Below are 26,126 nucleotides of genomic sequence, written 5' to 3' on the forward strand. Positions count from 1 at the left end.
CTGTTAACTATGCTAGCTATATCCTTGTACTGCTGCAATGTTGGCAGGCTTACACAGTGAGCACCACACCCAGCCTGAGGGCTTTGTGTGTGTGTACCACTGTTTACCGCTGGCAGTTTTGGCATGGTAATAGTAAGTTAGGGTTTCCAGACACAGAGATAACACTCTGACTAATGTCTGCCAAAAGAAGCCAAACTGGAATACTGGAAGTGAACGTGTTGTATGTGACTAGACAAAGTTGCAGTGAAAAGATATCCATATAAAACCAAATGGCGCTTCAAAGCTTTGCCACAGTTTATGCAGTTGTAGTTGAAGTGTGAACACCAACATTCTTGAGTGGCCATGTGTTCATTCATGATAAGAATTTTTTTCTTCGCTCTTTGTTCTGACAACACCTTACATAGAGTAAGCATTGTCACCACCACTTTACAGCTCACATATAGCCTGTAAAAAAGTTATCTAATCACTTATTACTTTGCCTTGGAAGGCTGCCAACACATATACAATGTGCAATATATTATACATCATGTTGAAAGATCATGAGAGTTTGATATTGCAAATGGATCGGCAGGCATGCACACACACGCAATACAGATTAACATATAGGTACCATTCCTGTAAGCGTAATAAGGCATTATGTAACCACATATTAAGTTGATGTGAGGAGATACAGTAGGCATCTGGACCAGCAAGACAGCAGAAGCTGTGTTGATAAATGTTAACCTTTGCCCTTAGAAGCAGGTTTGTGTATGTACAGTATGTGGTAGTAGAGAAGCCTATTTGAACATCCCTTCATTTTTTTATATCAGTATCTTTTTTCCCTTTGATGGTAAACAGATTGTATTAACCCTCTGAACACAAAGCCTTTTCAGAGTGTTTTTAGGTCTTTGTACATTTTACTCAACAGGGCCTTGTATTTCACTGCAGTATATAAAATATACAAGTCCTGCACCCCTGTGGAATCAGCACAATCATAGATAGAATTGTGAACAATGTTGAATTTCTCTGATATATATATATATATATATATATATATAATATTATATTATATATATATATATAATATTATATTATATATATATATATATATATATATATATATATATATATATATATATATATATATATATATATATATATATATATATATATATAATTTAGGGCAATTTAGAGTCACCAATTAAACCTAAGTGCATGTTTTTGGACTGTGGGAGGAAAATATATAATATATATATATTAGATTGTCTGTCTCTATATGGCAGCCCTGCGATAGTCTGTATAGTCTATATATATATATTGCAAAAAAAATGGAACTTAACATTTTTCGAATTGTCCACAAGTGTCATGAATATAGGGTGGGGGAAATTGGGTCTTTACAAGCTATACATATTGAACTATTTGCATTTATACAACCTCTACTCTCTGCTCTGTGTAAACAGCCTGATGTCATGTTGAACTTTCAGTTGATATTTGTCACTTGACCGTGGCGCCGAGGAGCGCAGAATTTTATGTTTTTAAACAGGATCTAGTTATTCCTAAAGAGTTGGTGACGTTTTAAATGAGACATAGAATAGTGAAGTGAAAGAAAAATAAAATAAAGCATTTTGGTTACTTTTTCTTATAGTAACTTATGTAACAAGGAGTGACGGGATGTTCAAATTCCAACAATGCCCGTTTTTAGATTTTCTTTCTACGATGATTGTTAAAACGTAATACCAATGAGATGAAGGAACTGTGAAGGGAAGGGATAGAGGAGGTAAAGCCTACATAGCAGTGCTACAGATACATCACTCCAGACTCAGAACTAAAAGACAATTTGGTAGTCTGTAAAATTGAGGTGACAGCACCATCTAGTAGGCCGAATAAGAATTGCAATCTATGTGGCATAAAAAATGTGTGCATAATGGTGGTTGTGGTAGAAAGCCTGCTAATGCGTTATTAGTTTATTTAAATATTATAGTACTCAGAAACAAGAAGCTGCAATCTGCTTATAAATGCAGGTAAGTGCACTAAAAGTCTATTTTTTTAAATCATTACTTAATATGAGAAAGGAATAAATAAATATGGAAATATATTCATATAAGAATCAATAAATGCTTATAAACTGGACATAAACATCTTAAATGTATTTATGTTAATGAGGTAGGAGGCCTGGACCTCCACAAATATTTATTTTTCAGTTGAGAATAGTAGTTCTAACCTCTGCATGCATGCCTTTATTTCAGCTTTCATTTGAAATATTTATTAATTTATTCCTGCATTTGTTTATTTAGTACATTAATTTAATGATACTTACGTTATTTTTCTTGCTCAATAAATCAAAATCGACTTCTATTACTTGAATTAGATACTTGAGTCCATGATGCATAAGAAAATTCACTGTCGGCATTAATAGCTGAAAATGTGAAAGACATTTAGGTGTTGTTACAGATGATTTCCTCTCCTTTGCAGCTACGTGCTGCTATAAAAACTCTAAAGGCTGCATGATTCTGCAAACACCATAATTTTATTGGTACAGCATAAAGGCACAGATTTAATTCACTGAACAGACTTTAGCGAAGGAGTGGCGAGGCACAGCCAACCAGAGTACACTGATGGGAAAAATAAAAGAGTAACAATTTTGGCTGAACACAGTGAATATGGTTATTTAAAACTGAACCAGTCGGCTTTTACCTTAATAGTCGAAATAAATCACTGCCACCTTCCACATGGTTAAAGATAATCCTGCCAGGAAAGGGTGTATTAGTGTCAAAATAACATTTACCATATAAAAAATGCTGGTAGCAACATGTACCAGAAACCAAAAACATTACATAGAAACAAAGAAAAAAAAGCAAGTGTAAGCTGGATAATTTGTTAGTGTTATCAGGCAAAAATCTACCCCAGTGCACTGTGGGTGACCTTAGTGTGGTCTGTACCATACATCATTTTGCATACATCAAAAAGATACAACCAAAACACCCATCATTTCTGATGTTTAGAGTAACACTTCTAGCTGTGCTGGTAAAATACAAAAAAAGATAGTTCATCTTTACAAAAACGAGTCTATTTACCTTGTTTTGGCTTATAAACAGTACCATTACAAGTGTAGTGTACATGTCCTATACATCAGTGCTCCTCAGGTTAAGGCTTTATGAACCAAAGCACATTCTTATCCCATCTCACATGGAGGTAGAAATACTGCAGCAAGTCCACACAGTCAGAATAAAAACAGTTTTGTGTGAATGAACGGTGAAAGGTAACTTTTTTCATTCAAAATGCTGCTGACACCAAAATGTGAACTGTATCTGGTTATTTTGCTTCAAAAAAATTAAAATAAAATAAAAGTGAGCAAAACTGAAACACCTCCTTTACATTTGATCTAAAGTTATTCCCCCCTCCACGCGCTTTACCACCAGAAATCTTAAAAACGGCAAATACACCTAAGAGGATGGCTCTCTTTACACTCTGACAATGTCTTTCAAATATAAATACGACTTTTATGCCTTTACATGTAGTGCATTGCATTCTGGGAAGAGGCACACTCGTACTTTCTGACATATGATCCCTTAAAGTTTTGATTAAACTTGGAAATCATGGTTCCAAAACTAAACAGTAAAACAAGGACACACCATTATAGGCTTATTCAAACAGAGGTACTATAAAATGACATTATAGTCATTGTGGAACTGTGATATTTTGTGTTGATCAGTTTCACAAGGTGAGACATTTATGTGACTGAATTATTACATTGACTAACATCACAACACTGACCGATAATAACGATATGTTTTGGTCAAAATCTCTAAAACTTAATTTCGCTTCAGTGTTCAATTTATGGGATTTTGTTCGGAAATTTGTGCATAGTTTGCAGCAATGTAAAGGGTGTGACTGTTGGTTAAAACAAGTGTGTGTTTAGAGTAGAGGAGTGGGGGATTCTGTGTGTTTGAGCTGGACATAGTGTTTACGCTGTATGTATCAAAAAGTCTGGAGAGTCTCTGCATGCACGCAACGTGCTGCTAGTCGTTAACAAGTCGATAAACGTGGTACTGTGCTCCGTGTTCACTGGTGGACACTTCAAACACAAAGGCGATGCACAGCAGAGTCTCCTGAGTCTCTCTGTTGGACACCACCTGGCAGGAGAAAGAGGGAAAACATCGTGGAGGTCAGGATTAAAAAATAAAAAGATACAAATAAACACAATGGAGTGCCAATTAAGTCAATAATAATAATAAATATACCTGTGAAATATGTATCGGAGCCTATGTAATGAATTAAACAATAGCTATATGAGTAAAGATGAATATATAAATAAGGCAATAAAGGAATTTAGTTCAACAAATATGTTTTACAAGGCACTACTTTATTTATTTGTAGATACTTTTATTTGATAATTCCACATTTATTTAAAGGAAATTTTATTTCCTAGTACAACATTCATTTTACAGTGCTTTTTATTTCCATTTCTTATATTCAAATTAATATAATGGAGTGAGTGAAACAATTGTAGCATTATGAAAAGTCCCCTGACATAAATAAATGAATACATAAATAAATATTGAATTATGAAATTTAAAATAATAATAAATGTATTTATTTATTGCACTAAAGTTAATCATTTATACATTCATATTTAAATGCCTTTATCCATTAATTGCCTAATTTATTTATTTCACCTCAAATTTATTTTTTAGTTATTTCTTTAATATTGTCTTAAAATAGCCTTCAATTACAACACCCGTCCAGAGATATAGAAGTAAATAGGAGGTGCACAGACACACACACATACCTGTAGGATGGTGAAGTTCTCCAGTACACTGTTCATCATGTATTTCTCTGGCAGGTGTTTGAGTTTGTGGATGAAGTTGATCATATATTCACACATGGGTGAACGATGGATGCGGAACACATACTTCCCCCCTTCCATGTGTGCGTACTCCGTCTGAAAGGGAGGAATCCACATACACATTATATCAGAATTTGAACCTGTCAATGTGATTGGACATGAAACCCTTTATGCACACTAAAAAAAAGGGGGGGGGGGTTCATCTTCTCACCTCAACCTTCTCGACGACCTGTTTGCCAAAGGAGCAGACCTTTGTGGAGACACTGATGGTGATGTTCTCTGTTCCGCTGTACTGGCTGCTCACGCCGTAGAACACACCGGAACCCTCCTCAATGTCGCTGCTCAGGTCCGCCTGTGACGAACAAAAAAACGTGTCAAAAGAGAGCCAAAAGTAGAGGAATGCCAATGACAAATAGACCCATTTCTTATGTGGGTATACTTAAATTAATACATGTGTGTTGGAAGTTTAATAAATGTTTTTAGAACATTAGAACATGTAAATATTGTTCCTGCAGAAACCTACATCTAGTATGAACCTGAGAATGAGCACAATACATCCCCTTTAAAAGAATCTAATCACTGGTTTTGTGTACTGACCCAGAACTTGACGAGGAAGAATGCGTTGTGAGGCCCTTTTTCATACAGCTCCTTCAGGCCTCCTTTCTTCTCAGAGAACTTGTCGTAAATCTGCCTCACATCTATGGACTCTAATACAGGGTCATTGTAGCCTGGGTTTGACGGGCCGATGAGCACGAAAAGGTGTTTATACTGTGGGGAGGGAAGGAGAAGTGATAAGTAAAATAGGAAAGACTTGACTGGCCAAGAAAAATGTAGAAAATGTAGAAAACGCTGGATGTGTGTACCGTCTCCCTCTCTCTCTGGACCTCCATAAAAGCAGAGTACTCCAGTAGCCGTAGTTTTGCTGAGGCAATGGTTCTGTCTTGCCATACAGGAGCTGCGGGGCGTGGGGGAGGAAGGGGCTCATAGCCTGCGATAAATTTAAAACAGGGAAACACAATTAAGTTACCGATAATCATTTCTAATGACTCTAATCAGTGAGTTAGTGTTCACTCTTACTGATGGGTGGAGGGACAGGGGCTGGTAGTGTAGTGTATGGTGGCTGTGCAAAGGGCTTGATGCTGCAAAAATGGAAGAGGATGAATGCAAAAAAAAATGAGCAACTGTAGCAGATTAAGCAATCAAGCAATTTTAAACAAACAGAACCAACTAATCTGCCACTGATACTTACTCCTGAGAATGTCCAGGCTGTCCTGGCATAGGGCCTGGCCAAAACTAAACAAAGGGAAAGAAGAAGAAGAAAACGGGGCAGATAGCATTACTCAGAATTTTACCCAGAAGGTGGAAAAGAACAGATGTGTGTCTGTGATGTGCATGCGTTTGTGTCTCACTCTGACTGGTGGAGGGAACGGAGTCTGGGGTTTCATTACACTAGCAGACACAATCTGAGCTGATGAGAGGTTGGCTACAGTCTGCAGTGCCTTGTCTTTGGATACCTGGTCCTGAATGAGAAAACAAAAGTATAAATCAATGATAGCGCTCCATCTTGAAAAAAATTGAGGAAGATTAGGTTAACGTCAGCCAACCTTCACAGCCAGTTTAGACAGCAAGCCAGCCAACCATATTATACAGTACTTCAGTATGATGCAGTAACTATGAGGGAAGACAGGACAGAGTGCAAAGCAGAGATAGAGGGATGCCAAAGCAGGAGGCGCACCAAGCTAGCAGGCTAGGAGAGCTAACTGGAGCCATCACCAGTATTTAATAACTAAAGCCAATAAAAACAAAGAGTAATGAGCAGGATTTTTTGAGTCTGGCAGTAGAACTGTGTTGTGGACTAGCAGTTATGTGATGCCAACCACAAAGCACAAAGCCTGAAGCAGAAGACTGTAGTTGTATAACCAAAACTTACCAAGTTCATGGCCTATGGCAAAGGAGACACGTTATTAATTGACTTCAGTACATTCAAAATAACAGCAGGTCACAGATTCACTGTTTGGCAACATGGATAAACACCTTCCTCAGTATACAGAAGTCTTTGACATGACTACACAACTAACCTAGCTTGTCACACACACTTATTTTAAACTAAAAATCTTATATTGACAGGACCAGCTACATTATTAATCTTAAAGCCTGACATTTATACAATAAATATACCTGCCTGCAAATCTAAACAAGTTGTCCAAATGTGTATTAGAGTGCAGGAAGTTAAATGCTTTTGGTGCAAAATTATATCACAAAGAACCTTTATTACAGTGCATGGTAAAACCACAAGAAAGCTGCTTAAAAAAAATACTTCAACCGCAAAATCACCATTTTTTTTATCATCCCGTGTTACCTTGAATCCTTAAAAGAAAACTTTTGTTTTCTTGGATGGCAATACATTAAATTAAGAATAAAAAAACCCTGAGACCATTCTTGATTAATTGAAGTAAAGGGCCAGTAGTGAGAGCGTGAGACAATTTATTATTTTACCTAAAATGTATGTTTAGGAAGTACTGAGCAAACGATTATTGTTTTGATATAATTTTGCTGTTATTAAAACATGGCACCCATTTACTTCACTTCATCAAGAATTATCTCCAGTTTTCTGACTCTCTGTTCACCATGTAGGCATGCAGAAACAGTCTTCTTCAACAATTCAAGGTAACACATGGTGCATAATTAGTATAAAAAAATGGTACTTTTCCAGAGGAAATATTCCTTTAAACCAAAAAGATATAAAAAGAACTGAGGGGAATGTTTTAGAGTGAGAACGTGGAGATCAGAAATGACATAAAAGAGAAAAACTGAAACTCATCATACGTATGTGCATATGGATGAGGAGCACAATAAAAACTCCCTGCATGTCTGTGTGTATGCAAGCATTTATGTACATTACTACAGCCATGCACATGCTTCGGTCATCTGAGCCGGCTACTAAATCTAATGTAATTGACTGTCCACAGTCACAAGCCTCTTGAACCAAGTAAACAGATCATTACTGCCATGCATTATAAAGAATACATCTTTCCCACATATTATGACACACTATTATATTAAAAACATCTGTCTTTTGCTCTGAGTCAACAACAAATACAGACAGAAAGCAATGTTTAAAAATCTGTAAAAAGACTGCCAAGCCTAAGCCAGCCATGCCATGTTCCCACAGCCATTAACTAATCCTATTTCAGGGCCGTAATGATGGTTTTACAAATCATGCACCTGACTATTTGTAAACTAAATCTATACTTTTACACCAATATTTTCCAGCTGCCCTGCTTTAAATGCCTTATCGGAATCCTGGCATCAATCCGACACTAAATTGTCATGCTTCCTCATTTAAAATGTGCCTCGGCTTGTTCGTACACTAAGACCCCAGCAGAGGAGCAGAATCTGCCATAAGCTCTGATAAACACATCTTTGGCGATTTAATGTTTAATGTTAGGTCGGATTGGGGCCGCATGCAGAGCGAAGCAGCTAGCATGATAATGTCAGTGAGCATGTGTACCTTGAGCTTAGACTGAATCTCACGAGACTTTCTCTTGGCCAAGACTTGCAGGTGACTAGAGACCTGACGAAAGACAGGATGAAGGACAGAGGATGGGAGGAAAAAGGAAAAGAAGAGGGGACGTGACTACAGAGGGAAGGGAGCGTCGATTCAGTGAGCACCCACCTTGATGCTCGTCTGGTATTCTCGTACCCTCTTACGTGCCAGAACCTGAATGTGACTAGACACCTATGAAGCCAGGGTTACCCCAAATGAAAAAACACATTGACATTGTGATTTTGCAATTTTGGATAGCCACGGTCCATTAATAATCACTTTAACAAGGTTAATGGTTAATTTACAACAACAACAAGAAAAACAGACATCAGATGATATGTAAGCTGCACTTAGAAAATCCTACTACATAACATAAATGTAAAAACGGTTGTCTTGAATAATATCTGTGCATACCTGTTTGCGTGTGCGCGTCTTTCCTGTTCGTAGCTTGATATAGCGAGCTATCAGCTCATTTCGACCTAAAATTGAGAAAGTAACAGATAAAATTAGAACATGATCTGCGATAACATAAGAAAAAGATGTGAGGTTTAAAAGTTGTCCTGAAGTGCATTAAATTCAGCATTGTATTCATTTAAATCTATTCAATGTCTGAAATCATCCTGAATGTGTTGCTGATATCAAAATGTAAGTGTCATTTTTTTCAAAGTTATTGACACCATCTACACCAACCTGACCACCTCCCCTACCCTCCCCAACTGTTCAACCACCACCCCTCAGCCCCCCCAACCACTCAGCCTCTGTCTCAGTTCTCCCCGTGTCCCCCATGGAGCTAGCCAACTTCATGGTTGGGATGAAAACCTCCACCTGTATTCTGGATCCCATCCCACCTCATAAAGAACTGTGTCCCTGCCATTTCCCCACTCATCACTGCTATCATCAACTCCTCCCTCAGCTCTGGTTGCATCCCGCCTTCACTCAAACTGGCTGCCGTCACCCCCAGAAGAAACCTGGACTAGACCCAGACATAATGGCAAACTTCAGACCCATCAAGCAAGAACATCAACACATACAGTATAGTTATCTTTAAGATATGCCTTTATTTTGAAGTTTCATTGGCACATCAGTGTCACCATTTTCATCCCCAGCATCTCTTTCCTAAACATACAAACGGTGCTAGAAGCCTGTTCGCTGGCAGAAAATGAAAAAGATTGCTAGATTGACAATAATAAAATTGTCAAATCATAATTTAGTTGCTTTCTGTGTGTTTATATAAATTATATAATTTCTTGTTGATCGCAGACCCCTAAATTTCATTGAAATCATATTGTGGCAGACCATGACATCAGCAAATATCTTATCATTGTCCAAAGAATCCATATAATATTGTAGAGTGATGAAACTTGTGGTTTAAACCCCTAGTCAAATGAATGTTGATGTATTGAATATGAGAGACATGGAAACCTTTTACACCAGCATATAATGAAAGTTTAATGTGACTGCACTTTCAGAGTGAGAAGCCAGAGCGCGCGCGCACACACACACACACACACACACACACACACGCACGCACGCACGCACGCACGCACGCACGCACGCACTCACACGCAGGCACACAATTACATGGACTGTTAGGCTTTGATATTCTGTGACTGTATGATATTCTCCTTAAGGACAGTGTTTGTTAATTTGGCATCAGATTTAGCATTGCTCAATGGCAGAGCTTTGGAACAGATGGACAAGTGGTGGGGATGGAGGGAAAAAGAAAGGAGAGGTCATCATGTAGTTAACAGACTTCAAAAATGCGGTCGCTGCAGACTGCATGGTCAGCTCTTTATTTCTCTGCCTCCCCTAGCTCCAACCCAAGATCCCAACTGGTGAGCAACTCACTGTTCACCCTTCTACCAATGTCAGAATTAGAGAGAGGCTAAAGATAAAGGTGACCAAATGAAACCTTGCAGACTGATCCCACAGCTTTAATCATTTAACATTAACATCATCGACATCACCGTCTTTCTTTCTGGGAAGTGGTGTGATGCTGAAGAGACGTGGGTCACATCAGGCTGAGTCACATCAGCTCTGTGGAGTTACCAGAACACAGAATTCCCCAAAATCAACAGAAGGGTCTGACTCAGGCCCAGCAGTCTGCTCCTATTCCCAAAACAGGACACGTGCACCTTCCTGCAGCCTACCACTGCTCCACATAAGGTCAAACACTTTATCTTTAGAAGACAACTCATGGCCCATTTGTTGTGTGTAAATTACATCTTGATAGGAGAAGTTCCTTTACAAGTAAACTATGCTTGTTTAAAAACATTCAACTTCATGTAGATTCCTCCTGTTTCTTGTTAAATGTTAATGAAGATAATAGGGTTTTCACTTCAGTATTTTTGTGTGAAAAACGCATCACACAGTAAAATGTACGATTTTTTTTCAAAGAATTATACTATATGGCAAATGTTACTCGCTGCTGCAAGCAGCACTAAGATGCTTGATAAGTGTGTCATTCTTCACATTCGAGGTGTAACATTTTTACTCCCCAAATGTCTCTCTTAAGAATATTTTTCAGTTTGATAAATAAAGGCTCCATATAGTGCCATTTTAAAAGAGTGGATGCAAAAAGATCATTAAAAAAGCAGCCTCCATTTTATCCATTTATCCACCTCTTAAAGCAAGTAAGCTCTCTAATGATTATCCCAATTTAGTAATACATGCTTGACACCATAATCTAGGGTGACATCATGGTAAGTTACATATAACAGAGCACCTGAGACTGGAGCTCCATTGCAACTGGCCTAGTTTAGAGGAGAAGATACATACACAAATGCATTGAGGTAAAACTGATACTTTGAATCATGACTAAGGAGTCTGGGATGTTAGAAAATTCTTACATATATTTGTTGAAATGTGATCTTCTCTTAGTTTTAACAGCTGCACTAAGTGACCCAATTTACTGACCTTGACTGTTCCAGTCCAGTGAAATGAGTGCTAAATGTTTCTGACTGCTTTTGCGTGATATTCATATTTGTCCACTTGAGCTACTTTCAGACATGAACAGTACACCGTATATGCTCTGCCAACACACTGTTAATCTGCCAATTTTGGACATCTAGTGTCATTTCTGTAACACTGCTCAAGTGTGATCAGCAGTTATTCAAAGAAAGTGTTCTGGTTTTTTACTCCCCTTAACCTATTGGAGGATTCTATAATGCAGCACATAAATCAGACCATTATGGAGCAAGTGAGGTAGTTTACTTTTATAACCTCTTTTTAACTTTATTTTATTTTTATAACCGGCAAGATTAACTGAATTTTAACTTATTTCACAAATAACAGCAAAGTATGCAACATTTGAAAAACATGGGGTTTTTTTTCGAACAATATCCTAAAGACACTGTCAAAAGTTTGTGTCTGGTTTGAAAATGAGAGAGCAGTGGGTTTATGTGAGCGTGGGGATTATGTTCAGTGTAGCTTTCCAATGTGTGACTGTGTGTACTAGCGGGACTATTCTTGTTTATTCAGAAGGAAGTGGGGGTGGTCAACACAGTGAGCCCACACTTCCACAAAAGGAGAAAATGCTGCAACGTTGAAACAAACTTTCCCTTTCCGTCGCATGGGATCACACGTCTCTCATTTCCCTCACAAAGCACACGCACATGTACACATGTATGACACCGTCTGGAAAATAAAAACTAATTCCTAACTATAGTAACCATGTTGCCAACTTACAGGCAAAAAACAATGGGAGCTCTACATGTCCTAATAAAAACAAACACAACACTGGTTATAGAGCCCCATAGACCACTTACTGCCCAGAGGAATCAAGCAACTTCACTGTTTGTTAACCCAACCTGAGATTTCAACCTGCTCTAACCTTTGACCCTGTCAGTAATGGATGCTCTTTGACCTCAAAACTAAATAGCCTTTTCCCAAAATACCTGCAGGCTGATCACCTGGGCACAAACTAAAAAGTCTTTACAAGAACAATTAATAACCCTCTAGTTTCCAAAGTGTTTCAAGACTATCACTACAGGACTTTGCAGCGCTTTCTTGGAAAACTAAACCATATCACAAATGAAGTTTCAGTTTTATATCAGACCAACGGTGTGCAGTTGGGTCATTTTGGCCATTATACTTAATAATATAATAAGTATGTTTACAGCTTCCAGACAGGGACTGAACTAAACATGAGCCTTTTTCAAGTTTTCAAGGATTTTTAATAATTTTCTTAAGAAATTATGTAGAAGGGAAAGGAAAGTGAATATATAAATAATCTATTTTATCCCATCTCTACATCACTTAACCTTAAAGTACATGAGGTCTAACCAATGTTTTGTTCACAATGATTAAGGGACTTTCCAAGTCTCATTCCCGAATGACACTGCTACACTGGTTCACAGAGTATATTGTAATTTAAAATTCAGCCAGAAATCACTGTAAACAAAAATGTATAGGAAGGCTGGTTGACAATCATCGTGTTAGGAGAGAAATGTCCCGATCCTCACCATACATCTTCCCCTCGTCTGAAAGTATGATCTTCCTCCTGCCGCAGGGCGGGTAGATGGCCAGAGCCTCATGAAAGCTCTGCTCGATGTCAGGACTCCACACTCCCTCGGGGTCCCCATCCAATCCACGGTCTGACCCGTCTCCCGCTCCTTCTCCATTGCCACCCTCCTCCTCCTCCTGCGCCCCGTCAGGGCTGCCACGGCAACTCCACTCCGACGCAATGATGACGGCTCCTGGCCACAACAAGCCTGGAACACACAGGACAAGATTTTACAGTTAAAACTTGAATTGATACCATGCTAAACGATGGCTCGATTTCTCAGACAAAATCAGCCTTCTCACTTAGCTTGCAAAAGTTGATTTTGGCAGCTGAAAAGAAAACTGTTGCTGGAAGATTTTAGCTATAATTAGTTGCTTAACTCTAAACTCTTTTTTAAAACAAGAGCCATGTAAAGGGGCTCTGATATGTACACGTTAGATTGTTATTTGGTTCCAATTTAACCCTGTCTGTCTAAGTTTGTTAAATGTAACAATATCTTGGTTAATCATCTTTGCGTGTCCTGAAGCCAGGTTTTTACAACGGGTTTTCTTCCACATTAAAAGAGCATTACACCAACAATACCTACCACAGTGTGAAAGCAGAGAGCAATATTTGTTTTGATAACTGATGAATTTAGACATAAATGCATCGCAATCAGAAAGGTTTAAACGAAATTAATGCAGCTGTCTCCTGAATGTTTTGAAAACACAGTGCAGCTTTTAATCATCTATTAATGCAACATCTTCAGTGTATAGACTGCATACAAGTAATAATAAACAAAAAAAGGTTTGTGGTTACAGAAATTTTATGTATCAATCTTCAAACCATCAAAGAGCTCACCAGCACACACTGCTGCCCACAACAGCAGCCAATATATATTCTGTTTCTTAAAAAATAAATACACACACTTAAAAATTCCAAGATATTTTAAATACCATCCATAAAAATGTTTTCAAACAAACTCTTCACTGGACAGATTTTAAAATATGTTGTTAGAAATGAGACGTGGAGAAGCAGCACATAGCATGTGAGGAACCGCATGTGATAAAGTTAGAAAATACAGTTTGATTTAACACAACAAGCACAAAATCAGAGCAAAGAACAGAGCCTGCAGTATTAATGTTGAGCTGTCAACTTTTAGTGCTTCAATAATTATACTATAATTAGCCGTTTTCACTATTTTTAGACATTTTGTAACAATACAATTAAGTAAGAAAATATAGATAGATTAATTGATACTGAAAATGATCATAACTTGCAGCCGTTCTATGCAACCTCCAAATTAGATATAATTAAGCAAAATTACCTAATGCTAAAGGGGGCTTTACTAGGATCAATATTAGCCATGTTGACCAATTAAAAATGTTGTCCCTGCCTATAAACCTTTCGTACACAAGAGAATAAAACTTTAATTTGTACATGCTCGCAAAGATAAAAATGAAACTTGAGAGTTTTATAAAAGATGCCAAGTGACAGGAGAGTCAGTGTGGTCTCACACTTTGTCTCACACATTGTGATGGATGGACGGGACCGGGATTAACTTTGCGGCTGCCGAGAATGCCGACAGATTTCTTGGACTTCAAATGTCTCCACACCTCACGGGGGCGAGATCAGATTCATCCGAGGTTGTTTACAGCCTCCATGGGTGCAGGGTGTATTATTAGCCGTGGCATTCGGGGTTAAAGACCCGACAAGCAAAATGGCAAAACATTAAGAGCTCGTAAATTTACAAAGACACTGGACAAGGTTAATGAAAACACTCCCAGCTGGTCTGGCTATTACGGTTACACAAGTTAGTGAGGGTTAGACCAGATAGTGATTTTCCTTTAGATAACTGTCCTTGAGAAACTACTTTAAAGACAGTACTTAAGGCATATGAACTTCCCAGAAGCCTGCAACTTTAGGCCACATGAGGAAATTACACATTCTTTTGTTATTGTTGAGGATGCTCCAAGTCTTTTCAAACACAGGCACCCATATGCAACATGAATGCTGCCTGGTGTGTAATGTTTTCCAGAGTGTGGCTAACATGGTCCCTGCCACAGGAGAACCACAGACGATCAGTGTGGTTGCAATAGCTTCCCCTGCTGTGGTGGGCTTATTGGACACACTCTACACAGGGCCTTCCCAGTTTCAATCACTGCTGACGGGACTGTGCTGTTGCCATAACGATCAGACAGGCCCTGGTGAGATGGTTAGGAAAGAGCAATGCCTGAAAGAACATTGTGAGATTCAAGGGGACTTGAAAGTTTTACTGTGTGAGAAGTTGCATCGCATCGACTTTAATTTTCTGAATAAGTTCCTGGAGACACCCACTCTTTTAACAGCTAAAAGATATACTAATTGTTATTTCATCACCCTGACACTTCATTACTTTTATGAATTATAATTGCTGATCAGTGGTGGAAGAAATATTCAGATCCCTTACTTGAGTAAAAGTACTAATACCACACTGTGAAATTACTCCACAAGTCTTGTATTCAAAACTTGCTGACGTATAAGTACAAAAGTATCACCCTCAAATTGTACGTAAAATATCAAAAAAAGTAAAAAGTAAAAGTACTCGTTATGCAGAATGGCCCCATCATTATATATACTCTATATATATTATTGTTTTATTATTTTTGATGCATTGATGTAAGCAGCGAGTTCCTGTTGTCCAGATAGGGCTAGTTTTAGCCGCATAATATATTTTTATGTAGTTTAATTTATAAACACACGTAATCACTTTAAACTGATCCTATTTTTTTATGTTAAATCTCGACCTGAAAGTAACTAAAGCTGGCAGCTAAATGTGGTGGAGTAAAAAGTACAACATTTGGCCTTAAAATGAAGTGAAGTAGATGTATAAAATTACATATGTGGAAATACTCAAGTAAAGCACAAGTACCTCAAAATTTAACTTAAGTAAATGTACTTAGTTACATTGCATCACTGTTGCTGATAATGACTTTTATAACTGTTTCACTTCAATCTTTCTGGGGTACAATTCACTCCATACATCAGTACTTTACTATACAACAGAGGTCCCCAACCGTGAGGGTAAATCTGAAGGGTCACAAGATGCTTCAAGCTGGGGCATGCAGTTTTTTTTGTAATTAAAGTGATCTTCTTGGCTCCGTTTTCAGGCTTCAAATAATCCAGTCTGTGTCAGGAGCCTTTGGCCAATCACAGGGCATTTCAAAAGGGAAAAAAACATTTCTATTGGCTGTTCAACAAATTCAGTTCAGATGGTGAAAAAAAGATGAAATCCTGCAGAAAAACTTGTTATTCCAGCATTTGTGAAATCTGTCTACACTGCAAAGTAACCCAAAACAAGGAAACCTTTATATACATATGTATTTTTTTTAAATACTCTAAAAAATACTGTGATAATAAACTTAATGAAAATAAAAAGGTGTATTTTTCAAAAAACTGCCAAATAATTATTGTAATATTTTATAATTATAATAAATCTGATACTTCTCTATGTTCTTTTACATGTTAAATTTTGGAGCGAAACCATGTCATGGGGTGATACATATATTATTTTTCATTCTTATTTAAAAAGCAAGTTAGGGCATGGAATTGGCAGAGGTCTGTGCTCTCCAAGTGCTTTTCTAGTTTAACTATGTCAATTTATTTAGTTTTAAGTTAAGAAATCTTTTTTTTATTTTATTTTTTAAATCAAGCCTAATGTTGCATTATACATTAAATAATAGGCTCTGTCGCTTCCACACTCGATATCCACGGATACTCAAAGCCCAGGTATCAGTATCAGTATCGGGATTGAATAAGTTGGACCAGTGCATCTCTGTAATGCAGTCCAGTTCAACACCCCCACTAACTATGACATCAATAATACATTTTACAAAAGCTGAACATCTTCATAGTTGTAGAATATGTAACATCTCTGTTGTATTGGTTGTAAGTGTTCCAAGTAAAGTGGCCAGTGAGTTTATACACATATCAAACCAGAGTGTAAGGTTACTGCTGGTTAGATTTGGGAAATCATGCAACTGAGGAATCACTGCCAGAGCTTTGTCATTTATCAGAGTAGGGTGGTGATGCAAAGTTAGGACATTATGCACTGAAGGCATATGAAGCAGCCCTGCCAGTTTCAATATAGCTCCCAGTGGCCAAAAGGTCAGATGTTTAGTGCAGTGAGGAGCCAGCAGAGCATTGAGCTAAATAAAGCTATGAGCTCAGCAAACACTAACAAGACACATGCACAGGACGGGCTGCTTCTGCTCAAATGGGAACAGTGGCATTATGATTAACCAAGCTAAATCTCATCACTGTATTTGTATATTGTATTCTGATTACATGGTCACCCAAGCTGCCTTCAACTCCTTCTGCTGCTAACCTTTGTAGGTTTAAAACAGCAAATCAATCAAGCTTTAAGCACCTCATATGAACATCTACAGGCCACGTCTTACACCAGTTGTCAGTATAGTTCTGCTTGAGACTAACAAAAGGTGTTTTTTCTCATCTGACTTCTCTGTTGAACCCGTAAGACCAGTCTCACACGTTGGTGACACTTTAACAATAACAAGTAAGGAATCCCATCTGCTAGCATGTAAGAGGGAAAACCGAAATCATACTCAATGGTAGGAAGCCGTTTAGCCACTGTGAGTTAGCAAAATCTGCTCAAGATCAAAAGTGTAAAAAAACATACACGTAACTAGGTAAAGTAGTTGTTAAAACACCGTATAAACTCGATAAAGTGTACGAAGAGGTGTTATCTTATATATTTCGATGCTATTTTACAAGCAAACCACTGATAACACACTCGAGTTGGCATGCTAGTTTGTTAGCTTGCGGGCTAATAATACCTCAACAAACTCCAAACTAAAGTCCGAGGGACGGCTAAAAAGTGACTGCAAACACAGCTTGGGATGTTGAGTGAATAAATAAGGAACTCCTTGCTTAACGCAAGAGGCTCTGATTCAGCAAAGCGGCAGCGGGAAAATGCGAAATATGTCAAATATCCCAAAACTTCAAGCACACACGACGCGAAGCAGCAGCAGCAGCTGCCGCGGCGTGAAAGTTGCAGCACACAACAAAGAAGTATGTGAGAGCGCACTTACCTTCCAATGGCTCTCCTGCCCCGCTGCTACACAAACACACTCCGCCACGGAAAACTTTGTTTCTGGGGCGGCTTTTGCTTTACGTGTCGCGAGTATTTCCTCGGTGAAAAAAAAAAATCGTGTTTGACAGAATAAGGCGGAATGCCAAGTATGAGTTTGGTATGAAATCAACGCGCGGAGGAAAACGCACAGAGGCGTGGCGTCGAAACACGCGCACACGCAAAAGTTTTGTGGGTCCCAACGCAAACTCCTCCCATGACACCACTGGTGGAAGAGAGAGGGGATAGGGGACGCAGGCACTGTTGATTTTATGGGTTTTTAAAAAAGATTAGGTGTCTTTAGTGTTTAGGAGGAGTTATTTTCCTGAAACTGCTCCCCCCGCTGATACTGAGCTTTCACTGGAAGCTACAGCCTGTATATATGCACTGATTGTGGCGGAAGAAGTACTAAAAGTACTTTATTACAAGTTAAAGGCATGCATTTAAAATCGTCACACTGTTAAAATAATCGCCTATGTCATTTTTTGTCAGATTTTTTTTTTTTTTTTTTGCCGAAATCATCTCCTCATGACGCCGGCCACCTATGGTAAAATCACCTACATCCTCAGTTGATCAGATCATGTGATTTTACCCCTTTAAGATAATGGCCTATGTCAATTGTGTGACTTAAGCGGATTTATTATGCCTAAGACAAAATAAAATTTGACTTAGGCAATTTTTGAACATGCCTTTGTGACTTAAGCAAGATATGGTAACGCTTTGTTTTGAAGGTGTCTACATAAAAGTGACATTAGCGTGTCATAAACATGACATGGGACGTATCATGAACATTAATGACACTTTGAAATAACATTGATACTCATGATACTTGTCATGTCATGTTTCTGACAGGCTTGTGTGACTCTTCTGTGACACCTTCAAAATAATAATATCTTGCTTAAGACACAAAGGCATATTCAAAAAATTGTCTAAGTCATTTATTTCTCTACATAATTTACACTGGGTGTTAATACTATGCCAATAGCCATCCTTTGTTACATCCTTTTTGAGTGAAATTATCAATAAATGTCATATGTTACACTTTTGGTGAAGTTTTTTGTGTTTCCTGCAAAACTTGAAAAATTAGTTAGGCGAATATTTTAACAGGGTGACGAAATGCAACTTCAGTAAACTGATAAAACAGAAATATAATCAGTAACATTTGCTTCAGGTAGTAAAAGTAAAAATACTCAGACCGATTGACAGATGTACTTTATTGATCTGAAATTGGGAAATTCTTATGTGACAGCCATATACTGTATAAAATAGGTTACAGCAGAAACACTGAAAATATTTTTATTTTATTTTATTTTTTGCTAATTTATTAAAAAGTAAAAACTGAAATATCACCCATTGTATTTTAGCACAAAGTTGTAACACGACACGTGTCAGGGTCTGAATACCTTCTGAATGCTTTATGAATATCTATGGAATATCTTATAGCCTATACAATGTAAAGAATATACTGGAATACACTTTAAATTAATAAAAAATAAACTACTGCTAAAGTATAACATTCAACCCCCGATTTAAAAAAAGTTTGGATGCAAGTATTCACATAAAACAAACATTCTCAAATTTTGAATATTTACTATCACATATTTTTAATGTATCCAATTGATTGTAGGTCAAAAAAGATTTGCTAATCATTGCATACTATTTTTTTTAAGTGTACACAACAAATGTCTACACTTGTAAAATGTATAAGCTACTATTACTTATGAAGCTGATGTATGGATAAAACTTTAACTTTAGATGGGTTTTTTTGACACCACTGGGTAGTTTAATAGTACTTTGCTTTGTTTTAAAGGTTCACAAGCCAAAAGGGTGAGAACCATTGGGGTAATAACCAAATGTTAAAATCTTAAACTGCAGAAATCAAGGCTGCTTAAACAATAGGGCCAGAGAGCTCCAGGCTTACTGTGTCAACAGGTGCTAATTAAACTGAAAATATATACTTATATTCAAACACAATGTCACCTGATATGGAAAGGGTCTTAGAGTGGGTCTTGCTTAATTACCTAATCTAATGGCACTGTCTTCAAGAGGTGTGAAATTGTATCTTAAATATCTGGATTATTTAAATGTTATGCTCATAATGCTACAACTAGATTAATGTGTTTGATCCAATTACTTTGTAGAAAATCTTCCCTTGAAACTAATTCACATTAAATTACATTTACTGTCAACAATGATTTGATTTAGGTATGCACAGTAGACCTAGGTGGACATTTTTCTTTTCCTTTTTAAAAAAATGTATGCTATTTAATGTACCAATTATAATATACTATACATAAAAGTTTTCTTTGTATAGGGAACCATCTACAACCATCATGGGAGACATCTAGCAACTTGCGTACGTGACTGACAAAATTCATCCCATTATTTTCATCATTATTCAAATATATTCTGTAATAACTCATTATATATTTAAATTCATCACATAAGAACAATTGTCTATTGTAAGTCTCCTCTTGTGATGTCACACAACCTTACGAAACCACACAATTCATAGTGATGTGCTGGGACACCGGGGGGTTGACGAGGGTTGTCAAATCTGCTCAGGCATCCAAACAGGCTCGGGTCAGCCCTGGTTAATAATTTACACCACCTACAGTATTACTCTCCCACAGTGACAAGGTGAGAGTGATTAGAGGAAAAGGCCCTGTTATTGCAGCCGACACATAACAGTGACTCTATTGTAAAAGGAGATGTAATGGCCTCTGAATGAAATGTCACGAGACTGACAAAGAGACTTAACCCCTCTGATTCTCAACGTGCCCCTCAACTGCTGACAATAAGCTCGTGTTTAATGGCAGCATACAGACTAGAGGCTGACAGCTGAGCTGGAATCCTCCAGGACTTACCTATCAGAGTCAAATCAGAGAGAGAGGTCTGATACTGAACTCTTTATAATCAACTCTCAATAAGCACCCCAATATTTTTAAGAATATGTTTTGCCCTGTCTGAACCTTTTGGACTGGCGTTGTTCCTGTATACGACCATGGGGGGGCAGTATTACCACAGTCACTGGAGTTTCAGAGCATACTTTTTCTACATACTTTTGATAAGTAGTGCAGTTTTAAAGTATGTACTTTTGCATGCACTATACACACAGTAGGGACGTACTACTTTGTCAGAATATTGCACCTTGAGCTTATTAATGCTGTGCAGAGGATTGTGGGACAAAGTAGCCAAAAAAAGCATGCTGCTTGCATAGTGCAAAATGTGACTGGATGCAGTAGGACATCTTGGATTATTTGGACATACTAAAATCTTTTTTTATGGCATACTTAATAGTATGGTAGTATCGGTATTGGAGGGTAGCTGACAGGGTATGAATTAAAGTGGATGACATTTACAGCCATTAAGCAAGCTGTTGGTAAGTGTTTTGGTTTGGTTTTACCATTAATTTCAGTTTATAAAAGGCGCTTAGAATAAAAAGGGCCATTTTGTCTTTTTAGGTAATTACATACACATTAAAAGTACAAATTTCGCACTGCAAAATTACACAACTACAAGTAAAAGTCCTGCATTAAAAATGTACAAAACTTTCAAAAGTAGCCAAAGGGACCCACTCAGATTGTTATATATATTCTAAATATATTATTACATTTTTTGAGGCTAACTACTTAATATGCTACTAAGGGGTTTAATAAAAAAAAAAAGTTTTTCATGTTAGTTCTTGACCCGGAAAGTAACTAAAGCTAGCAGCTAAATGTAGTAGAGTGAAAAAGTACAATATTTATATACATAAAATGGAAATACTCAAGTACAAAACTTCAAAGTTGTACTTAAGTACAGTACTTGAATAAATGTACTTTACCATAATACATATATTTGTAACAAACAAACAAACATGATGAAAAATAATTACACTGGTAATGAAGACTTACCCATAACTATAGACTGGTGACGGATGAAGTAATAATAATAATAACAATAATAATAATAATGCATTCAATTTATATAGCACTTTTCTAGACACTCACATACAAAATAAATAGAAAAAAGAAAGAAAGAAAAAAGAAAGAAAGAAAGAAAGAAAGAAAGAAAGAAAGAAAAAAAGAAGTGGCTGTAGGTGGATTTGAAGGGCCTCAGAGTGAAATATACAGGAGATGACAGATTGCCCAACATCAGTTGGATTTCTCTGGTTTGTTTTTGACGTGTACAAACATGTCTGTATCTCGACCTGCCTTTACAAAGTTTCCTCCCTTTCCCAGAGAGGTCTGCGGCATCAATGGAGATCAGGTTTTTTTTCTTTTAGAAAAAGTAAAGGAGTTAGAAGGTCAAAAAAGGATTCAAAAATTGAACAACGGTTACAATGCATCAATCTTAGAGAGGTCAGCTCCTTTTTATTATTGTGCTGTGCAAATATAGAAAGTCAACTGGTCTATCTTATTATTCAATACTTTCCACCTCTGTCTCACTCACTCAGAGCCAAGCTGGAGGACAGACTCTTTAGGATTATTAATTTCAGTCTCCAGAGTGTTTAGGCTGCTCTTCATACTGGAAACAGAGATGAGACATCTAATGGTCATTCCAGTGCGCCCTCCCTCCTTCACTCCTCTTTGTCTTTCCCACATCTGTGCTGTTGTCATCATTTGCCGGACTTTATGTTGATATTTGACACTTTGATCACAATTTAATCATGATTGTCCAATGAACACACACTCACATATACAACTGCATTTGTGCAAAGAGAATATCTAACTATCTTGTCTTAACCCAGTGTCTGCTGATAACTTACTAAACTGAATGCTTTTTAAACCCCCCCCCCCCCCCATCTTTACTTTACTTCCCTCCGATATCGTTTGTACCTATTTTATCTTCTCTTATGTTCTTCAAGTTTAAATTCCAATACAAATATTCCATATATTAAAGTAGTAGTTCAAACAATTACAGCTTTTATTAGAGGAATTTACACACTGAGGAGGAAATTAGACAGAATATATATATATATATATAGGACTATATATATATATATATATATATATATATATAGGACTATATATATATATATATATATATATATATATATACACACACACACACACACACACACATATATATATATATATATATATGTATATATATATACAATTCACATCTATATAATTCATTTTTTATTCTTCAAGTAGTCCCCTTGCGTATAACAAAATGTATTTACACAAGTTTACCACTAGATGGGGCGCCTCATCTTTGCTTTCTCGAGTGAAATCTCCTCAACATGGTGGTTTAGAGAGATGTGTGGACAATTTCTTCTGTTGATAATTGATACGTTTACGGATATTAAATATACTGTGATATTAAGTGATTTGATGTATATTTGTTTGCCTTGAAAAGGGGAAAAAGGGAAAGTATGCTTATTTGGATGCTATGATGAGGGTCCAAATCTTCAGATTTAAATATTTTAAACACAAGATGGCAGATTAACAAGAGTCGCACTTTTATTTTTTTTATTTTTTCAAAAAGAGATATTCTGTGGATAAGCGGTTGAGGATAATGCATTGTTATAACTGATTATTTTAACTTTAAGCATTTTATCTGACTATTACTGACCTATTTTAGCGAACAAAGCGTTACATTGTACCAAGCCAAATAAAAATAATAATCACAAGCTTTAAATTCTCTAATTATCCATATTCAGGTAGGCCCGGCCACTCTAGCGCCACATCTCACATTTAATTACTATTGGCTACGGTTTTATGTCCATGAGCCAATCAGAGCAAAGCAACTACTGCATCAGCCCACCTGTTGAACAGCTATAGGCCACGCGCCTGTATTTATTATCCAAGAGTTATAAACCTATATGTAGGCTATTTAATTGTCACGTACATTGGCAAATATTATAAAGCGCCACATTAATACATTATGTAGATACTCAACCTGAACATTAGATTAATTGGTAATGGAGCTTTGTTTGGTCCCTCCAGCAGCTAGCAAAACCTCTCAGCCAGCAAGGTAAGCAGTAGTTTAGCTCTAATGTATTTTAACTGGTTTGTTTATAAAAAGTTTTGCGTTTCCTAAAGTCCAAACTTTTTTCCAAGTTGCAAAATTATTAAAATGAGGCAAGCTACTGCGCCAACGCCATTTACTGGAGATATGTTGTGAGGTCTGATTATTCCGTGTGTCAGGACTCTAAAAAGTATTCAGTGAACACGCTCCGTTAATTTAATCACGTGAGTTTTATTTATATAGTCCGATATCACAAATTTGCATCAAGGGGCCTCATTTATTTTATAAAGGGTCCAGCGTTTGGATTATTTTGGGTATTTATTAGCTGAACTGATCAGTAAAAGCCTTGTCTTGTCCAGTAAGAAAAAAAAATAATAAATACAATTTCTTCTTTGTTAAATGCTTCACACAATATCTAAACAAACTATTATTGCAGGCAAGACAGAAGTTATAATAAACCTATGAAATGCATTTTCATATAGGTTGTCAACAAAATAAAATTTACAATAGTTTAAGCCTATCAAAAATGTGGGTATATTAGCTAATTATTTATAGCAATCATGCCATATTTATAGACACAATCACTACAAAAAAGTTCCACATTTTGAAAGAACAGTGTAAACAGGGTGCCCATTATTTTAATGAGAAATGGTTACATAAAACCATAATTATGGATTTACTCAAAAGTTCATGCTTAAATTAGTCCAGCATTATAAGTTAATTACAGTTGAGAGAAAAATAGTTACTAAATGATATATATCTATAATTTCTGATAAACTACCTTCAACATTGCAGTAATAAAAACCCCTGTGCACCAGCTTGGGGTGAGTAAATCAGTTACAGTGTTCATGTGTGTGTGCGTGTACTTATGTAATGAAACAGAGGGCCCACTTAGCTTTATCTTCGGAAATAATGTAAATATTTGGCGTTTCAAATGTCCTCGTGTGCATGTGTAAATCTGCCTGCACACATGGACAACCAAGCTGCTTGTGTCATTGATACGAGCCGAGATAACAAAGTGTGTCCCTGTGTGAACTGGGTGTGAGCACCGAAACACACTGTTATCAGACTCAGCTGTTACACTCAGTTAAAGGCAAACTAACATCACGACTGTGGCATGGCCATTTGAAACTCTGTTTGATGTCTCGGGCCGCACTTAGCTTGTATTTTACACCACTGCTTCACTGCTTATTATAAATGCTGAAGGAAAGTCAGAAACCTCTCTCTTCCTGTTTGAAAAAAAGCGGTTGCTGTGCATTCAGAGTACATCTGCTGCTGCAACTGTACATTACAGTCTAGCTGTGACTATATTTGTCCTCCCCTCCTTCTCGCTCTTGCAAGGGGACAGGAGAGTCAGGAGTTGGACGGTTGCCAAAAGAGGCCGACCCGCCATGCAGCTGAAACTTTTACAAGCCAAGCAGGAAGAGACACAGGGAGCGATCGAAGAAGAAAAGGAGGAAAAGAAAAAGTGAGAGAGACATCTGAGCTCTTTTCTCTCCTTCTCCCTGTCTCTCTCCTCTCTGTGTCTGTCTGTCTCTCTCCCTCTTTTTTTTCTCATTCCTTGTTAAAGCCATACTGTATTTGCCCGTCTTCATTGGCAGGGGGTAAGTGCAGGGCTGGAGGACAGGACGGGAGGGGAGGAGACAGGGGGACTTTGGGTTCAGAGAGTTCAGCTGAGGAGAGAAATAAATGCATAAACAACAAAGGAGACGTGACGTCAGGTTGAGGGGCTGTCCAACCTGCTGGCTGAATCTGAGCCTCTATGGAAGAACCGGATTGTTCGCACCACATGTGTGTGTGCGCCTGTGTACAGTATGAATGTGTGTGTGTGTCCATTGTCCTATCTTGGAGAAAAGACTCATGTGGAGTTTAAGCAGAGAAGCTGGACTATTGTGGTCTGTTTTGTCTCCGCGGTGAGTGTTTGAGGACTGGGAGAACCCTCCAGAAATGTGTGTGTGTCCGTGTGTGTGTGTGTGTTTGGTCAGTTTGAGGACTCAATAACTCAGGTATTACAGCAGCTGCAGTGAGGAATTAACTGTTTCGTGTGCAACAGACAAAACAAGACTTGTTTTTTGGGTTGAAGTAAGTTTTAAAAGATGAGAAAAAGTGTTTGCAATTTCAAAAGTATTGCTGTTTTTTTTTTTTTTTAGAGTTGTACTCTGCATTTTGAAAATGACGTCAGCTC

At 37.4% G+C, this 26,126-nt stretch overlaps 1 protein-coding gene across 2 annotated transcripts; it reads right to left on the reverse strand.

Moving 5' to 3' along the window:
• Nucleotides 1-2,487: 2,487 nt before the first annotated feature.
• tead3a (TEA domain family member 3 a) lies at nt 2,488-18,228 on the reverse strand. 2 transcript variants are annotated; one of them, XM_059333585.1, is made up of 13 exons: nt 17,946-18,228; nt 12,836-13,084; nt 8,787-8,851; nt 8,502-8,564; nt 6,756-6,767; nt 6,235-6,345; nt 6,075-6,118; nt 5,903-5,964; nt 5,689-5,813; nt 5,423-5,593; nt 5,037-5,177; nt 4,769-4,921; nt 2,488-4,112 (listed from the first exon to the last, which is right to left on the reverse strand). In XM_059333585.1, exons 2-13 carry the CDS (start codon nt 12,840-12,842, stop codon nt 3,999-4,001), a joined length of 1,068 nt encoding a protein of 355 aa, XP_059189568.1. In that variant the 5' UTR covers nt 12,843-13,084; nt 17,946-18,228; the 3' UTR covers nt 2,488-3,998. The 2 variants fall into 2 exon arrangements, with proteins under 2 accessions (XP_059189568.1, XP_059189569.1); XM_059333586.1 differs by lacking the exon at nt 6,756-6,767 and having other exon boundaries at nt 17,946-18,225.
• Nucleotides 18,229-26,126: the final 7,898 nt, after the last annotated feature.

Source organism: Centropristis striata, chromosome 5 (genome assembly GCF_030273125.1).
Source record: "Centropristis striata isolate RG_2023a ecotype Rhode Island chromosome 5, C.striata_1.0, whole genome shotgun sequence".
Lineage (NCBI taxonomy): Eukaryota > Metazoa > Chordata > Actinopteri > Perciformes > Serranidae > Centropristis > Centropristis striata.